This window comes from Caretta caretta, chromosome 8 (assembly GCF_965140235.1).
Source record: "Caretta caretta isolate rCarCar2 chromosome 8, rCarCar1.hap1, whole genome shotgun sequence".
Classification (NCBI taxonomy): Eukaryota; Metazoa; Chordata; order Testudines; family Cheloniidae; genus Caretta; species Caretta caretta.
In genome coordinates this window covers 8,637,303-8,652,687 of record NC_134213.1, presented here as the reverse complement: position 1 = coordinate 8,652,687, position 15,385 = coordinate 8,637,303, and the positions used below count along the sequence as shown (strand labels likewise).

Genomic DNA, 15,385 nt, shown 5'->3' with positions numbered 1-15,385 from the left:
AAAGGAGCCATTTGTCTTTAGAACCAATTATCTGAGACCACTAGTATTATTGACTGTTTTGGGGGAAAAGGAATGGCTTTTTGGTGACTGCTGTATTTGTATTTCCACCAGCATTAACAAACACCTTAAGATGGATTGTCTCTTGAATTCTGGGAGGGGAATAGGTACCTTCTCACCTTCCATCAGGTGATAAATCCAGCTTTTGTGGAAGGTTATAGGTGATCCTTAGTAGGACAGTTAGATACAGCACATAGATTTGTATTTATTTTAACTACAGAAGAAGGAGGTGGAATGCAGATTTTTTGGTCTCCAAGATATCTCCATCATTATAGCAATGGTGGGGAAGATGTACATTGTTGGTTTGAGTTCAGTGAATCTGATGAAGCTTTGGATGGACAGGAATAGATGTATGCCTACATCCCAACTGATTTAGGTGACCAGTCTTGCACCTTCGATGGAAATGGGGTAGGATTGGGGCCTCGATGCCTTTTGCTTTGCAGTTGAGTTTGGTAAGAGTTGATGAAGACCCAGGATGAAATCTTGTCCCCATTAAAATCAATGGCAAAACTCCTATGATCTTTATTAGAGTCAGGATTTCATATGACTATTAAAATCCAGTTAGTCAGCTGGTCTTGAGTGGATGTGGCAAATATTCAAATTAATTTAAATTAATTCAAGTGTAATTTGCTGCATTCTCAATATTAATAAAACCTCAATTGTAAAATGGGAGCATCTTAGGCCAATAAAATCCTAAAGCAAGTTCAGTTAATACAGGACAGATGTTTTCCTCATTCTGGCTGCTAATATTTTACAATGATGGAATTTGTTCCTTCTTTTTAATTAAAGGAGAGCTAGTGCTTGTGGAAATGTGAATAAGATCTAGAGTTGGCAAAGGATCTTGGATCACATTTTGAAATCAGTCTTTTTAATTTTCCTACTCAGTGCTCCTCAGAACCCTAAACCAACTTTGCTGTTTTTGTAATTAAATATAATGCACCCAGTTATCAGCTCAGTTGGAAGTCACTCAGCTTTGCATACTCTGTGATTTGATTGCTTTATGGTGGGGTAGAACTCAGGCAATACAGGTTTGGGTTTTGGTTGGATTCGTTTCACCTGCTTGAGAGCAACTGGGAATAATTTTCTTTAAGTGTTACACTTTGTCATTTTACATCAGGTAGGACCATGAAACTTTCACTTAGTAACATCCGTGCAGTAAACGAAGCTAACATGCTCGGAAGGATAAACAGTACACAGGAGCCAGTCCAGTGTTTCAGTTCTGTATGGTTTTAACTTCATGAAGGGCGGCGGTTTAAATAAAAAAAAAAAAAGGGCAAGCATGGTGTTCAGTGAGCATCCTTAATAGGATTTATACGACTCTTCCCCATTGCAAGAGAATGCAGGTAGAAACTCTTTCCGCATTGTTCTGATAGTGATTGGGGGCGGGGCGGGGAGGGGCAAGTTCAAACAAGCTAAAATTTCTGCTAAGTTTCGATAACTTCATTTTTTGCATCTTTTATGCACCCTCTCCACTGGCAGCTGGCTTCAGGCAGGTTGGAAGGAATGAAAGAGCCTATTCACAATTCTCCCCCTCCCCCCGGCGCAAGGAAGGCTGCCTCTGAGGGAAATAGACAGATGGAGGATGTTTCTTTGTGTGTGGTCACCTTTCTCATTATAGCACCAGGACTATGTTGCTGGTCTGAAAGAGAGGAGAGGCAGGCCTAGGAGAGTGAGGGAAGAGAAAGGGAGACTAATAAGAGTTATTAAGACAAATGCTGGAGCAAATAAATACCTCCTTCTCCCTGCCAGTGCAGAGGCGGTTGTGGTCAACTGGCAGGGAACAGATAAAGCCTTGGTTGGGTCATGATGGATAAGGGAAGTGCTTGAGGGATGAGGAGCGTGTGCTGCGGCGTGTGTCTATGTCTCTCCTAAGGCTGTAATGGGCTAGTTTGGGGAGGGAAGGGCCAGGAAGCTGGTTGGATGGACAGCCCCTTTTGGGATTGAGTATACCATTCAGTCTCTGCAGTTGAACCTCTGCATCCTACTCCTGGCCGTGTGTGGTTGTCTGAGTGAATCCCTGGGTATGCTAGGAATCTAGCCAGTTTGAGGGGGTGGAGAAGAGATTTTCCCACCAGACAAGACTGGTTTATGTCCAGTTAGATTTGTCATCTCCCCTACAGCCTGCCAGGGCTGGCCAGTCAGTTTGGATAGTTAAAAGGAAAAGGACAAATACACTTTACACGCCCCCCACCCCCGAAATCCCTTTATCACAATTTGTTACCCATATCTAATGCAGACAGACTGAGCAAGAGGGGTCAGCCAGCTCCTGCGTAAACCTAGACATGGCACCCAGGAGGCTACTGAACCCAGCTCAGCTTGTTTTGAGGTGAGGTTTGTCTTAAATCTCGTACAGACTAAATCAGTTCTTATGGATACCTGCCCACCTACCTAAGAGGAGTACGTAAGGGATTCCAACATGGGCTAAATCCCTGACAGAGGACTTGGGGGTTCTGGACTTAGTGTCACCTCCCCTCTCAGTTAAATTGAGTAGCCTTACTGCCCTGGACCCAAATAGCAGCCAGGTAGTTGAAGGGCTGAGGGAGAAAGGGGAGCTTTCACCCTAATCTTTTGAGATTAGTTTCAATTGTGGCCTGATATATTGTCTTCTTCCTTGTCTGTCACATATTTCCTGACTGTCCAGAGCAAAAGGAGATGCTGTGTAAGCAGGTAGATGACACAGGTGACTAATACAGCCCTGAGAGAAGGTGCCGTGATGTAGAAAGATTCATTTCTGAGGAGTGGTGGGTGAAATTCTGTGGACTGTATTGTGCAGGAGGTCAGACTAGATGATCATAATGGTCCCTTCTGACCTAAATATCTATGAATCTATGAATCCAGATGCCGCAGAACCTTAAGAGATGGCCACAGGGCATCTGCACAAGCAGCCCATGGACACACAATCCCTGCATCATTGAGGTAGGGACTAAGGACTTGATTTTCAGAAGTGCTGTGCAGCCCCCACTCTAGCTGAAGTCAAGGGGCACTGATGGTGCTCTGCACCTCTGCAAAATCTGGCTCAAGTTGCTGTCTCTCAATTTCATTTTAGAGCAGGAAGCCAAAGCAATGGGATGACGCACCAAGAGAAAGGTGCAGCAGAAAGCATGACGGAGATTTAAACTGGAACATCCAGAATTGTTTAATAAAGGTTGGCAGCTTGAGACAGATCTCATTCCTGAGACTGCCTGAAAGATTAAAGAGGTGGGTAGTGAAAACTCCCCCCGAGAGTTTGTGATGCTTGAGGGCTGTTTCCAAGGTGATCTAAACTTGAGAGGCTGGTGATAAGACTTGAGAAATAGAGCTAGATAACAAAAAACGATCACTAGATGTATCTTTGAACGTACAAAGTGTTCTTGCCCTTATTTTTATGGGGGAAGAGCAGAATCTGCTGTGTAAATCCCCTGTGGTTCTTCTCCATACCTATTTTATGGGTTTGGGGATAAAGTTAAGAAGTTCAATTTATCTTTCTTCCTCACGTAGTGGCTGTTTTTATAAGGGTCAGCTTAAGGAGCGACAGTAGCAGTCTACTGCGACTGCCCTTGAAAAGTGCTACTAAAACATCACAGCTCAAGGAGGTCACCCTTAACCAATGAAAAGAGAAGCTAGTCAATGACAGCATAATTCATTTTTAATTTCCCTCTGAAAAAATGACATTTTCTCTAGTTTCAATCGGTTTTCAGAGCTGCAGGAACCAGCTGCAATGGTAGTTATAGAAAATAAATGCCAGTGACGGACGATGCGTACATATGCCAACCACCATGTATACAGCCAATTTACCCACCTTTACAAAGGTCTTTGAGATCCTCAGAGGAAAGGTGATATATTAAATGCAAATTATTATTATTGCTCCCACCCCCTCCCTTTTTTTTTAAAAAAAGGAAAATATTTTTCCATCCTTCTTTCCTCACTTATAAATATGGAACAGAAATAATTTAGCCACTTACTCAGAATGAGAAAATTAAATTAAGTGCAGTTGCATCCAGTTTCTAAGGGAAAAACTTTGGGTACTTTAATAGCTTTTAAATTAGCTCCATATGGATGAACTAACTGCTCAATAAGTATATTTCTGGCTTTGAATTAGCTTGAATGTCCTGCAGGCTAATAAACTAATTTGATCAAATTATATTTTTAGATGCAAAAAATCTTTACATGCTGTCTAAAGCACCTGAACTCAAAAGCTAGGTTAAGAGTTAAACTGAGTCACATTGGAAAAGCAGTGACTATGAGGTGATCTAATAAATTTCCAGAACTAGAAAAGGTGACAGCTCTAAAGGCTTGCACACATAAGGAACTAAAAAATAACTGGACATACAATTGTAATGGTATCCCATATGTTAAAATTTTATGAGTGATAGTTGAAAATTTTTGATCAAATCGTTTTTAATTTAAAAAAAAGCATTTATTAAAAGCAAAATTTCACCAAACATCCTACAGGTTTTTACGAATAACCTATTTTTTAATTGAACCGGAAAATGAAAAATTTTCATTTTCCAGATTTTCCTCCCCTCTCCAACCCATCCCCGCAGTAGCAAAATGGAAGATGGAGGAGAAGAGGGAGTAGAGGAAAAGAGGAAATAGAAAGAGTTGGGAGGGGGAACAAAACCCATAAATTTTTCAAAACAAAAAGATCATAAACTTCAAATATATGAAAAAAACTGTTCCTCTTTGAAAACTGTGGCATGAAAACAAATTCAGCATTTTTGGAATTTTTTTTTTTTTGCCAGCTCCAATTATTAACTTTTCTGGCACCATCTGGATTTTATGTTTGGTTTCCTAAGGACAAGTTAATTCAAGGACAGAGGGGCCTGGCCCAGTACCTCAAACCTACTGTCTAGGTTTTGAGGCCAGTTAGAATAGTTTTCCCTCGAATGCTTCTGTGTGCCATTGGGCAAATCACTTAATCTCTGTGCCTCTGTTTCCCCATCCACTCTTTGTTTAGATTGTAAAGGCTTTGGGGAGGAAACTGTGTCTGATGAAGCGTACCGCACCTAGCACAAAGGGGCTCTACGCTTAGAGCTTTCAAGCTTTACTAAAATATAAATAATTGGCTAGAACAGCAGCACTCTTTCTTCTCACCTAACACCACAAAATGTAATTGTCAATCAAATGACCAAAGCTCTTTACAATGCCCACCATGCTTTCCCTGACAGAAAACCCACCATCAACTGTCTCTCAGTCAACAAGTTTGGACACTCCTTCAAATGAAGACTCAGCTTCACTGGAATGGTATTTGTAGCTCCCTCTTATTCTCACAAACACTCACAGGAGCTCATTTTTGTTCACAAAAGCATGTGGAAAGGATGTGTGATGAGCAGGTATAGCAGCGGAGTTTGGTATTTAGCATAAATGTTCTTTTTCACAAGGTTTGCCACACTGTAGCCTGCAGGGAATACCTATAGCACCAGGAGACAAACAGAGTATGATAGAATTTAAGAGACACCTAGACTTGTTTCTGGAAGAGGAGGGGATTAAGGTATGAAATGAAAGCAGCAGATGAGATTAAAGTACATGGAAGGAAAGTGCAGACATAGTGAGTCAGATGCCTTTTCCCTAAAACTTCTCATCTCCTCCAATATTTTTTTTAAAAAACACTAACTAAAATCTACCCAGCTTTAAACTTCTTCAGATCTGTATTTGCTCCTCTCATTGCTGTTTGCCTAATAGGCACATTTATCATTTTCAAAAAGCTAGAGATTTGCAACCTTCATAACATCTGTCTGTTTTACCATGTCCAATTACCATGGAAATATGAAACACAACCCTGTGTTATTCACAGCAAGATGACATAGCTATTCTTCTGAAACCCAGATTGGATGTTAAATAGTTCAAATCATACACCCAACAAATCTGTGTTCCACCCATGGCCCAAGCTGCTGCACCCAGTTTGTCCAATTGAAAATAAAGCCCTAGCCAAGTTTTAGTTTTATTTGGGGTTACGTGTTTCACTGCAAGTATTACAGTAGTGCCTGGATCTTAGAGCTGGGTAGATCCCAGAAAAGTTTCCCCTAACATTCCCTTGATTAATGAAAACATTTGCACTGGCAACCTGATTCTTAGTGTTAAACTTACCACCCAGGGAACAGAAACAGAGCTTCATGTCCAGTCAACACTGCATGAATTTCGTATCAAATAAATCATTCAGCTGAACTATTCACTCAGCTCTAGTCCACAAGGGATTTTTCAGGTCTTGCTTTCAGGTTAATGTGTTACTTTGGAAATAGTGTGATATTAAGGTGCAAAAGCCCAGGATTTTTAGCCTAAATATGTGCAGAGTCAGTGGGTGAGCAACCCTAAAGGGTGTGTCTTCACAGCACAGTTATCTTGAGTCATAACTCCATCATTACCCCCAACTCAACCTCCATCCACACCCAAAAATCTCCAACCCAAATGAAGAAGTGCTTTCAGCGCAGGCTAACTGACCTGTTGGGGCCAGGAGGGATGAATCAGTTGCTGCTCAAATGCTGTTGATTCTTGAGTTTGTAAAGCAGTGGGGAGGTAACAGCCAGAGTTACCACTAATCTGCAGTTAATTCAATCACTCTGCTGATCCAGGTTTCAGAGGAACAGCCGTGTTAGTTTGTATTTGCAAAAAGAAAAGGAGTACTTGTGGCACCTTAGAGACTAACCAATTTATTTGAGCATGAACTTTCGTGAGCTACAGCTCACTTCATCAGATGCATACCGTGGAAACTGCAGCAGACTTTATATACACACAGAGAATATGAAACAATACCTCCTCCCACCCCACTGTCCTGCTGGTAATAGCTTATCTAAAGTGATCAACAGGTGGGCCATTTCCAGCACAAATCCAGGTTTTCTCACCCTCCACCCCCCCACACAAATTCACTCTCCTGCTGGTGCTAGCCTGCTGATCCAGTCACTCTGTGTTGCTAATCAAATCCCCCTGTGTAACTGCAGTGTGGTTGCTCCCACTTAAACTAAGCTAGCTCAAGTACAGTAACATGCTAATTTTTGTAGTGTAGACAGGCCCTGAGAAGCACCAGACAACCTTCTGCTCTTATTTCCCCCTCCCATACATCCACCTATCACTGAATCCTCTTTATTGTATTTCCCCCTCCCAACCTGGCATAAATAACCCAGCCACAGACACACAGTCTAACACCTGTATTTACTCCCAGTGTCAACATGCTTAGAGGCACTGCAAACAGCTGTCCTCTGACTTCACTCCTGACCTGGACAATTTCCTACTCTCAGGAGAAGCATGGGAAGAGCACAGAGAAATGAGGTGCCACCCACAAGCCAGAGCTATAGGTGCAAATAGCAAACTATCTGGTTGAATTGGCTTATGTCCATCTTATATGTGGAAGAACCCTGCGACTGCAGTGTCGACATACCCTAAGTATTTGTGGCTATGGGGGAGCTCCACCCTCCTACTCATTCAGGCTTTTGGGAGATTAGCAAGGAGGAATTGAATGAAAGGAGACTATTAGCTGTCAGCAGGGCAGAATCCTGGATTCCAGGGGGTCCTGCTGATGTGAAGTGAAGCTAGGTCTTATAAATTTGGGAATACGTGTGTATGTAACATAAACCACTACATTACCTAATCCCCTTGCCTGCAGGCTCAGCCGAGAGGCCAAAGATGGAATGGGTCAGGAGACTGAGCTAATCTCTTATGCATAGTGGAGACCCATCCAGGTTAAGGCTGAGTCAACGTGGGCAAGCAGTGTGAGAACTAGTCCGTCCTTCTTGGCAAGTAGGGGAAATTGTGGGAAGGCATTGGAGGACTATCAGCACTTGAATGACTTAGCCTGCACCCTCATTGCAAAATGGATGGGTTACCAGCCTCAGAGAAAGTGAAACCTGGTTTCAACACCTCTGGATCAGTTCCCCTGGGCTGAAGGCACCACTTCAAATGAGAGGTTTTTGTATGTAGACAGTGGTGTTGAGAGAGGACTAGGTTATGGGCAACACTCAAATAAGAGCCCAGGTTAACTCTGCAGTGAAGATCCTAATCAGGCATAGGCCAGGCATCTTTCCCCAGCGCTAAATTCACACATTAATTCTGCAAACAAACCTTTCAGAATCCCTTTGAACACTTATTCATTGGAAATTTTGGTGCAAATAAAGGGGGGGGAATGAAAGATTTGGAGGAAGACCCAAATACCAGAGCTTAACCTCTGAAGATGCATCAGAAATCATCTACAAGAGAGAAGACAGGCACTTGCTGTATAGGGGATTCCATTGTTAGCATGGGTTGCACCTATTGCCTTCAGCCCCTCATGACAACGCTTTTCAGATAGCCATGATTCACAGCAGCCTCTAGTGGTGGCATTTGGTCACTGCAGCATTTTGATTGGGTTAATTCAGCATTTAGCAGAGCAAAACGTGGCCTTTTGGTTCCTAGGGGTTTGTGTATGAATAGGTTTGTTTGGATTCTTGTGAATTTCCATCCTCTAGAGTTCTCTTATCTCACATGTGAAACACAGAGGGGACAAAGGATGAAGAAGGACAGGGGTGACAGCTATAAGATCACGTGGTTACTGAGTTTGGGCATGCACACAGTTGAATGAGTGTGTGTATTTCAGTAGTGCCCAGAGGTCTCAATCAGGATCAGTTCAAGACCCCATTGTGCTAAGAATATATAATGTAAGATGACAAACGACATGAAAGATGGGGGCAGAGGGATGCAGTCAAATTTATAAATATTTTAATACATATACATTTGCTTTGTTGTTCAATAGACAAATTCAACTCCCCGCATCTCAGCTCAGCCATCGTTAACTGGACATTTGAAGGAGAAGCCTGGAAGGTGATCGGTGCCTAAGGGACAACACAGGAGGCATGGAGACATTTCAGTGAGAATCTGACAACGGTGCAGACAAGAATGATATCACTGGTGAAGCCGAGAAGGTGTCAGGGAGTGGGGAATGTGGTATATGGAAAACTGTATTAAAATTGTATTGCTCTGACTTAAATGCTCAGGGATTTCTTGGTTCTGCTTGTAGGCTAGAGAGCTCTGTAGGGAAGACTGTCATAGTGCAAACACGAGTCAGTTAGAAAGTAGCCAGCTTGTAGTAAAGGAGGGTGAGTTTCAGAGCAGCAGCTTCTTGGGGTGAGTTGTGCCTCTCTGTTTTAGTGAGCAGCCTGTGCTGTGTCTGTGGTTTTGGTTAGTTGTGTGTTCTCATTCTGGATTCGAAGAATAAAAGTAGCATTGCTTTGCACCCTTCCAGAAAGGGACAACAAAATAAGGCTACGTCTACACCACACAGCACTGGCAGCAGTGTGCCGTGTACATGTAGTTACATGCCGCAGTGAAAAGCAGGCTGTGTCCACACTGCAGTGGGTAGCTGCTCATGTCAGTGAAAGGCTCTGGTGGAGGGGAGGCAATGCGGAAAGGTTGCAGCAGCTGCCTGTGTCTTTCCCTGCGGCAGGAAAGGGCTCCAGCAGCAGGGAGGTGGCAGAGCCTTTCCCTTGCTGTGGGAGTCTTTTCCTGTAGAGGGGAAGCAGTGTAGGTGGGGAGGCTTGGGTGAGTAAGTTCTAGCATACATACCCGGACCCTTCAGGTGTGGTTTTACTCTACTTGCCTAAGCCACGCCTCACCAGCTACACTGCTATTTATGCCCATGCTAGAGGGGCTAGACAAGTACATACTCTACATGCCTCCGAAAGCAGTGTGCAGTGTAGACATCCCCTAACAGAAGGAGGGAGGGACAGTGTTGTGAAGGGCACTGAAGCGTGTGCATGTGTATAACTCCTTTCCAAGTATTAATAAGGCCTGAAGCAAAGTTTGATATTTCTTTAAGAATTAACGTTTTCCAAACTGGTCTTCCTCCTCAATGAGATCCCTTCTTGGTTTCAAATAACCTACTATTAAGCAGTAGCCTGTAAAATGGGAGCTATGGACAGCACCTACGTGGTTTCCCTTGAAGGCTGTAGTGATAACAAAGGGTTACTTTATCTTTCCCTTTGTTATAAGTTACATGACTGAAATAACTGCATTAAACCAGAAGACCAGCAATGATCCATTTTCTGGCTGGCATTTGCAGTCTCTGGCTCTAATAAGGGGCGTAATGTTCTCTCTGCTGTACTGATTGTGCAGATGCTCTGCAATGTCACGCTGATCTTCGTTATAATAAGCGTTTAGCAATTCATATTTAGTGTAAATCTTTCTTACTAGTGTATTGGTGATATTCATGTGTGTGTACTGTTGTTACGTTGTTTATGCGTGTATCCTTGTTTCCTACCACTGACACTGATTATCTGCTCATCACAACTAAAAAATAAAATGAATGGGACGATTGGAAGACAGATTTTCAGCATGTTGGATGGAACATCATACCTCTAAAGTGCCTGCGCCATTTCCCGCGGGTTACAGGCAAGCTGAGGGCTCTGTCCGATGGTATGTTAAATCAAAGTCTGCCTAGTCAGCAGATGTTTCCAAAGCTGGATATGGTCCAAATGCACCGTGCACATCATTTTAAATTGCTTTTTCGTTTTTAAAAACAGATAGTACTACCCAGTCACACACCCAGCATCACTTCCAGAGATAGGAGGAGTCTGACAGTCTCCCCGTTCTCTCAGTACTCCTTATGAGTACCGTAGCCAATCTTAGGGGAGGCTGCCCAGTGCAGTCATGGAACTAAAAAAAGCCACAACCACCATTGGTTATGCCATTACCTCTGATTAACTGACTCTGAGACTAATGCAACATGTTACCAACTAGTGCGACTAGGTGGATTTAAATTAGTGATGGCAAAACCGCTGGAGGTTCAGTTTGGATAATCATCCAATATATACTGCTTTGCCAGGAAGCGCATAAGCTCCCTCATCTCTTCTGAGTGCAATTCAAGCAAATCAAGATCAGCTGTCTGTGTGATATGCTCTAGCTCAGCCATGTGTTATGGGTTTGATGCAGGAGCCACTTGGTAAAATTCTATGGTTGTGTTATGCAGGAGGTCAGACTAGATGATCATAATGGTACCTTCTAGCCTTAAAAATCTACCAGTCTGTAAGTTCTTAATTGAACCATAAAGCCAGTCAGCTAGTCTGGGTCCTGGCCATACAGAAAATAGTTTTTCCCACCACCGCAGCTGAAATCTATTTGGGCACAAATATAACAGGCTCTAGCTGTGGGCATCTGAGTGTGGTAGCCAGGTGTTCTCCATGCACAGCCCCAACTCTGGAATTAGCTCCCTGCACTGATCTAAGAGAGCCTAATTGCTGGCTATTAGAGCGTGGGGCTCGGCCCATGTCTTTTCTCATAGTTTCATCACGGAAAGGGAGGGTGCTGGTATTTATATTTTGGACGGAATGTTTCTCCTCATATTTTTGGGCTGACTAATAAAATAGTGTTTTGATTTTTTTAAAATTAAATGACATACATGTGAGCCAAGATTTGGTAACTGGGTGCATTTTATAAGATAAGTAAAACATTTTCTGATTTTGGTCACAACATTAAACTAAACCACTAATATATGAATAAAATACTCCACTTCCTCTTATGGATTCCTTAAGACCTAATTCTCCAACCATCAACTGGCTAAAATCCAGTGGTTTATCTCCTCCCACATCCACAGAAATCCTAACTGGGTTCTTGTCTATTTCAGACTTCCTCCTAATACTCAAAAACCTCACTCCACTGTTCCCATCTTTGTCTATTTTCCAGCTCACTCCCTATCAATACATTTCAGGGAGGAAGGACAGGGGGTAAACACGAGAGAGGAAGAAGAGCTATTTAAGCAAAAGGATAATGCTGCCACAAACACAAAGAGAAATAAACTGGCCATGAATGAACTGAGGCTGGAAATTAGAAGGTTTCTAAGCATCAGAGGAGTGGGGGCAAATAACTTAACTAGTTTTTAGATGGAACTTGACAAATGCACTATTTCAAACTATATCAAAACAGACTGTTACTTCACTTGCTGCATTATATGAGGATTTTGTTCAGTCCATTCCACTCTGGTGAGATATAGTTTGTGATAAGGCAAGTGTACTCCTCAGACACAATTGTTGAAAGTGACAGATGTAAACTCTAGTAAGGTCTGCATAGAGAAATTCTTCTGGATCATTCTGACCCCTCCCACAACATCAAAAGGCTGAAATGAAAACCTCTTTAATATGAGCAAAATAAAGAGGACCTGAACCTGGAGTCGTTATTCAGGCAGAACTCAATAGAACAAGACTGCCACTTGAGTGTAACTCTGGCACTAGAATTCACTCATGGGGAAAAAAAACCCTTCCCACTAGTTCTGGCTGGACTGCACTAACCTATTCCATTGTGGAAGTTCCAGATACGTTTTTAGCTCATTCTTACAGTTTCAGCTGGTCATGTAGGTTTTAGAACCGAACAACAAATCTAGTGTTGCCTAAGGCTTCTAGTTCTGCAGCTGAAACCCCCAAAAACCAGGGCAAATCAAAACCCAACTGAAGGATTCTAATGAAGTCTACTGGAATTTTCACTTGGGAGTTCAGGCAGGGTCTGCAAACTCCAGTGCTTGGTGTTGTCTGCCATTCAGTGGCTCAGCTGTAGGGTGGACTTCACACCCACAATATTTTGGCACCTGAGGCAGGGAGCTCAAATGATGCCCCCATGCCCCCTTGCTTGAGCCAAAACTTTGAAACTCTGGGACCACAGTCTGGCCCCTGAGGCGGCCGCCTCAGTTCGCCTTAAGGCCAGCCCGGGTGGACTTGTCTCATTAGGAATGATCTCCCCTATATCTAGTTATTATACTCTGTATGTGTGACATCTGCCATCTTGGCTGACATATCAGTAACTGAACAAGGAATCTCCAAAGATAAAAGCATTGCCTTCTACAGCTTGATCTAAAGAGCTGGGGCTGTAACAGTTTTGTATTCTCTGAAGATCAAACACAGAGGGGACCTGTAACACACACGCACCGGTGGATTACACATAAGCTGTGCATTGCTGAAACTAATTGGAGTTCTCGCTCTCTAGTCATCAGCATTTCTAGGTGAGCTATGAGAGTGTCTCGCTCAAGACAGTTCTGCAGTATGCAAACTACAACTATTCAATTCAATTAGGTTCAATTAGCAGAGTTTGCAAACTCAGCCAACAGTTTGAACTCAGTGAGCCTTGTGGATATTAAAACAACAAGGAGTCCTTGTGGCACCTTAGAGACTAACAAATTTATCTGGGCATAAGCTTTCATGGGCTAGAACCCACTTCATCAGATGCATGGAGTGGAAAATATAGTAGCAGATATAAATATCTTTTCATGTGCTGTGTATTTATACCTGCTACTGTATTTTCCACTCCATGCATCTGATGAAGTGGGTTCTAGCCCACAAAAGCTTATGCCCAAATAAATTTGTTAGCCTCTAAGGTGCCACAAGGACTCCTCGTCATTTTTGCTGATAGACTAACCTGGCTACTACTCTGAACCTTGTGGATATTAGTACCTCTGTTGCTGAATATGGGGTGATGTTTATTTGGCAAGGTTTTTACAGTTCTTCTGCATGGTTAGAAAGGGTGCACATGTTAAATGCAGTGCTTAGGTTCAAATTAATTTATACCACCAGGTATAAGTACCAGGATTACTCCAGTCCTGTCCTTATGCTGATGTTTAAACATATTTCAGAGGTGATTTGCTGTAAGTCATCCATCTCTCACATCCAAAAAGTTTGCTCAGTGGAGGCTGGGCCCATCCTGAATACAAACACCCTAAAACTTTGAGAAAAATTAGACCGAGATTCAGATTTTAGATCTTGACCCATCCATAGTGTTTCTGTATAGAGATCTGGATAGTATTCTGTCCTTTCAATAACATTCAGTCCAGCCTAAAAGTCCATGTGTTCTACTTTATTGACATTACACAACCAAGAACTGAGAGATGATTCATGCTAATTGAGTAGTCTGATGACGGACCTGTTTAAATGGATAGGGTGGATCTTCCTTTGTCATCACAATGAAGGTAACTGGCAAGACACTGGAGAGACGCCTGCATTGCAGCTGGTCAAATGCACACCCATCTGTCAAACATTCTCAAGGGACTTTCAGAACCAGCACTGATATTTCTAATAGCACCACCCTTCCACGAACAGAATGCTGTAACCATGTATCAGAATCTGGCTGATCTGCAGTGAGCCCTTGTGGATTACTGCATTGTTTTTAATTGCAAGCAAACCACATACTACAGGGGAAAAAGGTCATTTAATCACAAAATAGACCTTTTTCATTTAGTTTGACAAATGTCATCTAGTTGGTAATTTTTATAATTTCACAGTGTCGCATACTAGTACATATACTGGGTTTTCATCTGACTTCTGAGATATATGCAATCTAACTACAGGATTGTCCCTGCCATTAAACTTTTGTTGAGTAATAGATTTACCCGGTGACTGGAACACAACGTTCATATCCAGCCCCTTTCTACTGGGAAATGGGATGAGATTTCAGGGAGAATTAATCATTTTTAGATTAGCAAAGAGGGAATTATTGAGGTTTACTGGTAAAAGTATTAATGTATGGGAAACTTTTGGACATATAATAAACACCAGTCTTTGGCATGTTATTTTATTTTCAGGCCTATTTAAAATCATAGGGACTTTGGCCCAGATTTTTAAAGGTATTTTGGCATTGCTGTGCTCGGCATTGCAATACCTAAGCCTCACGGTCAAAAGTGATTTAGACACTTTGGCACTCAATGAGATTTAAGCTCCTAAGTTCCTAAATCACTTTTGAAAATGAGACTCAGGTGTTGCAACCCTGAATGTAGCAATGCCTAAATATCTTTGAAAATCTGGGCCTTTGGTCTTAATTACTAGCAAAGTGACTAGCAAACTGGTTCAAATATAGTGAGAACTGACCTAAGCTAACACCCAAAACAGGATGCTGGGAGATTCAAAAAAGTTAGGTTAATTCTTAAAAAAAAAAAAAAAAAAGTCCCAAAATGCTGCAGAAGAAAAGCTGTCGGTATTACCTGACAGATCAAAAGCAGGAAGTACTGGAAACCTCATAAGACAATCTAATGAAAGCAGATTTCCAGCTCAACTGTGCAGACTCAGAAGGTTTAAACAGTCAAAATAAGCTTACTTGAACCACAATTCTGAACGTTTGCAGCTTGCTCAGTTTCCACGTTCATAAAATGATGGCATTTCAATTCTTTTCATAGTTATTTAACTTGCTGTAGCTGAAAGCACTCAACCACCTGTAAAAACAGGAAAGGTAGGAGAGGGCTCAGACCTCCAGTATGCACAATAACCATGTCCTAGTGCAGCTGTGACCCAGGCAGAAGCATAACTGGCTCCTGTTCACAATGGCCAAACGATGTCAGACCCAAGTTTGCCAACTGTGAGCACCTCTAATGGCCATTTGAAAGCCAGCATATAGAAAGCCGGACGAGACACCAGTC

The 15,385-nt window shown here is 42.3% G+C and overlaps 1 protein-coding gene across 1 annotated transcript in view; it reads right to left on the bottom strand.

The window, feature by feature from the left end:
- The window catches only part of GFPT2 (glutamine-fructose-6-phosphate transaminase 2), a 101,283-nt gene that overhangs the window by 68,974 nt on the left and 16,924 nt on the right, over positions 1–15,385 (bottom strand). Inside the window, exon 2 of the mRNA XM_048862436.2 lies at positions 15,067–15,183. Within this exon, the coding sequence (XP_048718393.1) occupies positions 15,067–15,115 (49 nt within the window). The 5' untranslated portion in view covers positions 15,116–15,183. The remainder of the gene's footprint in view (positions 1–15,066; positions 15,184–15,385) is intronic.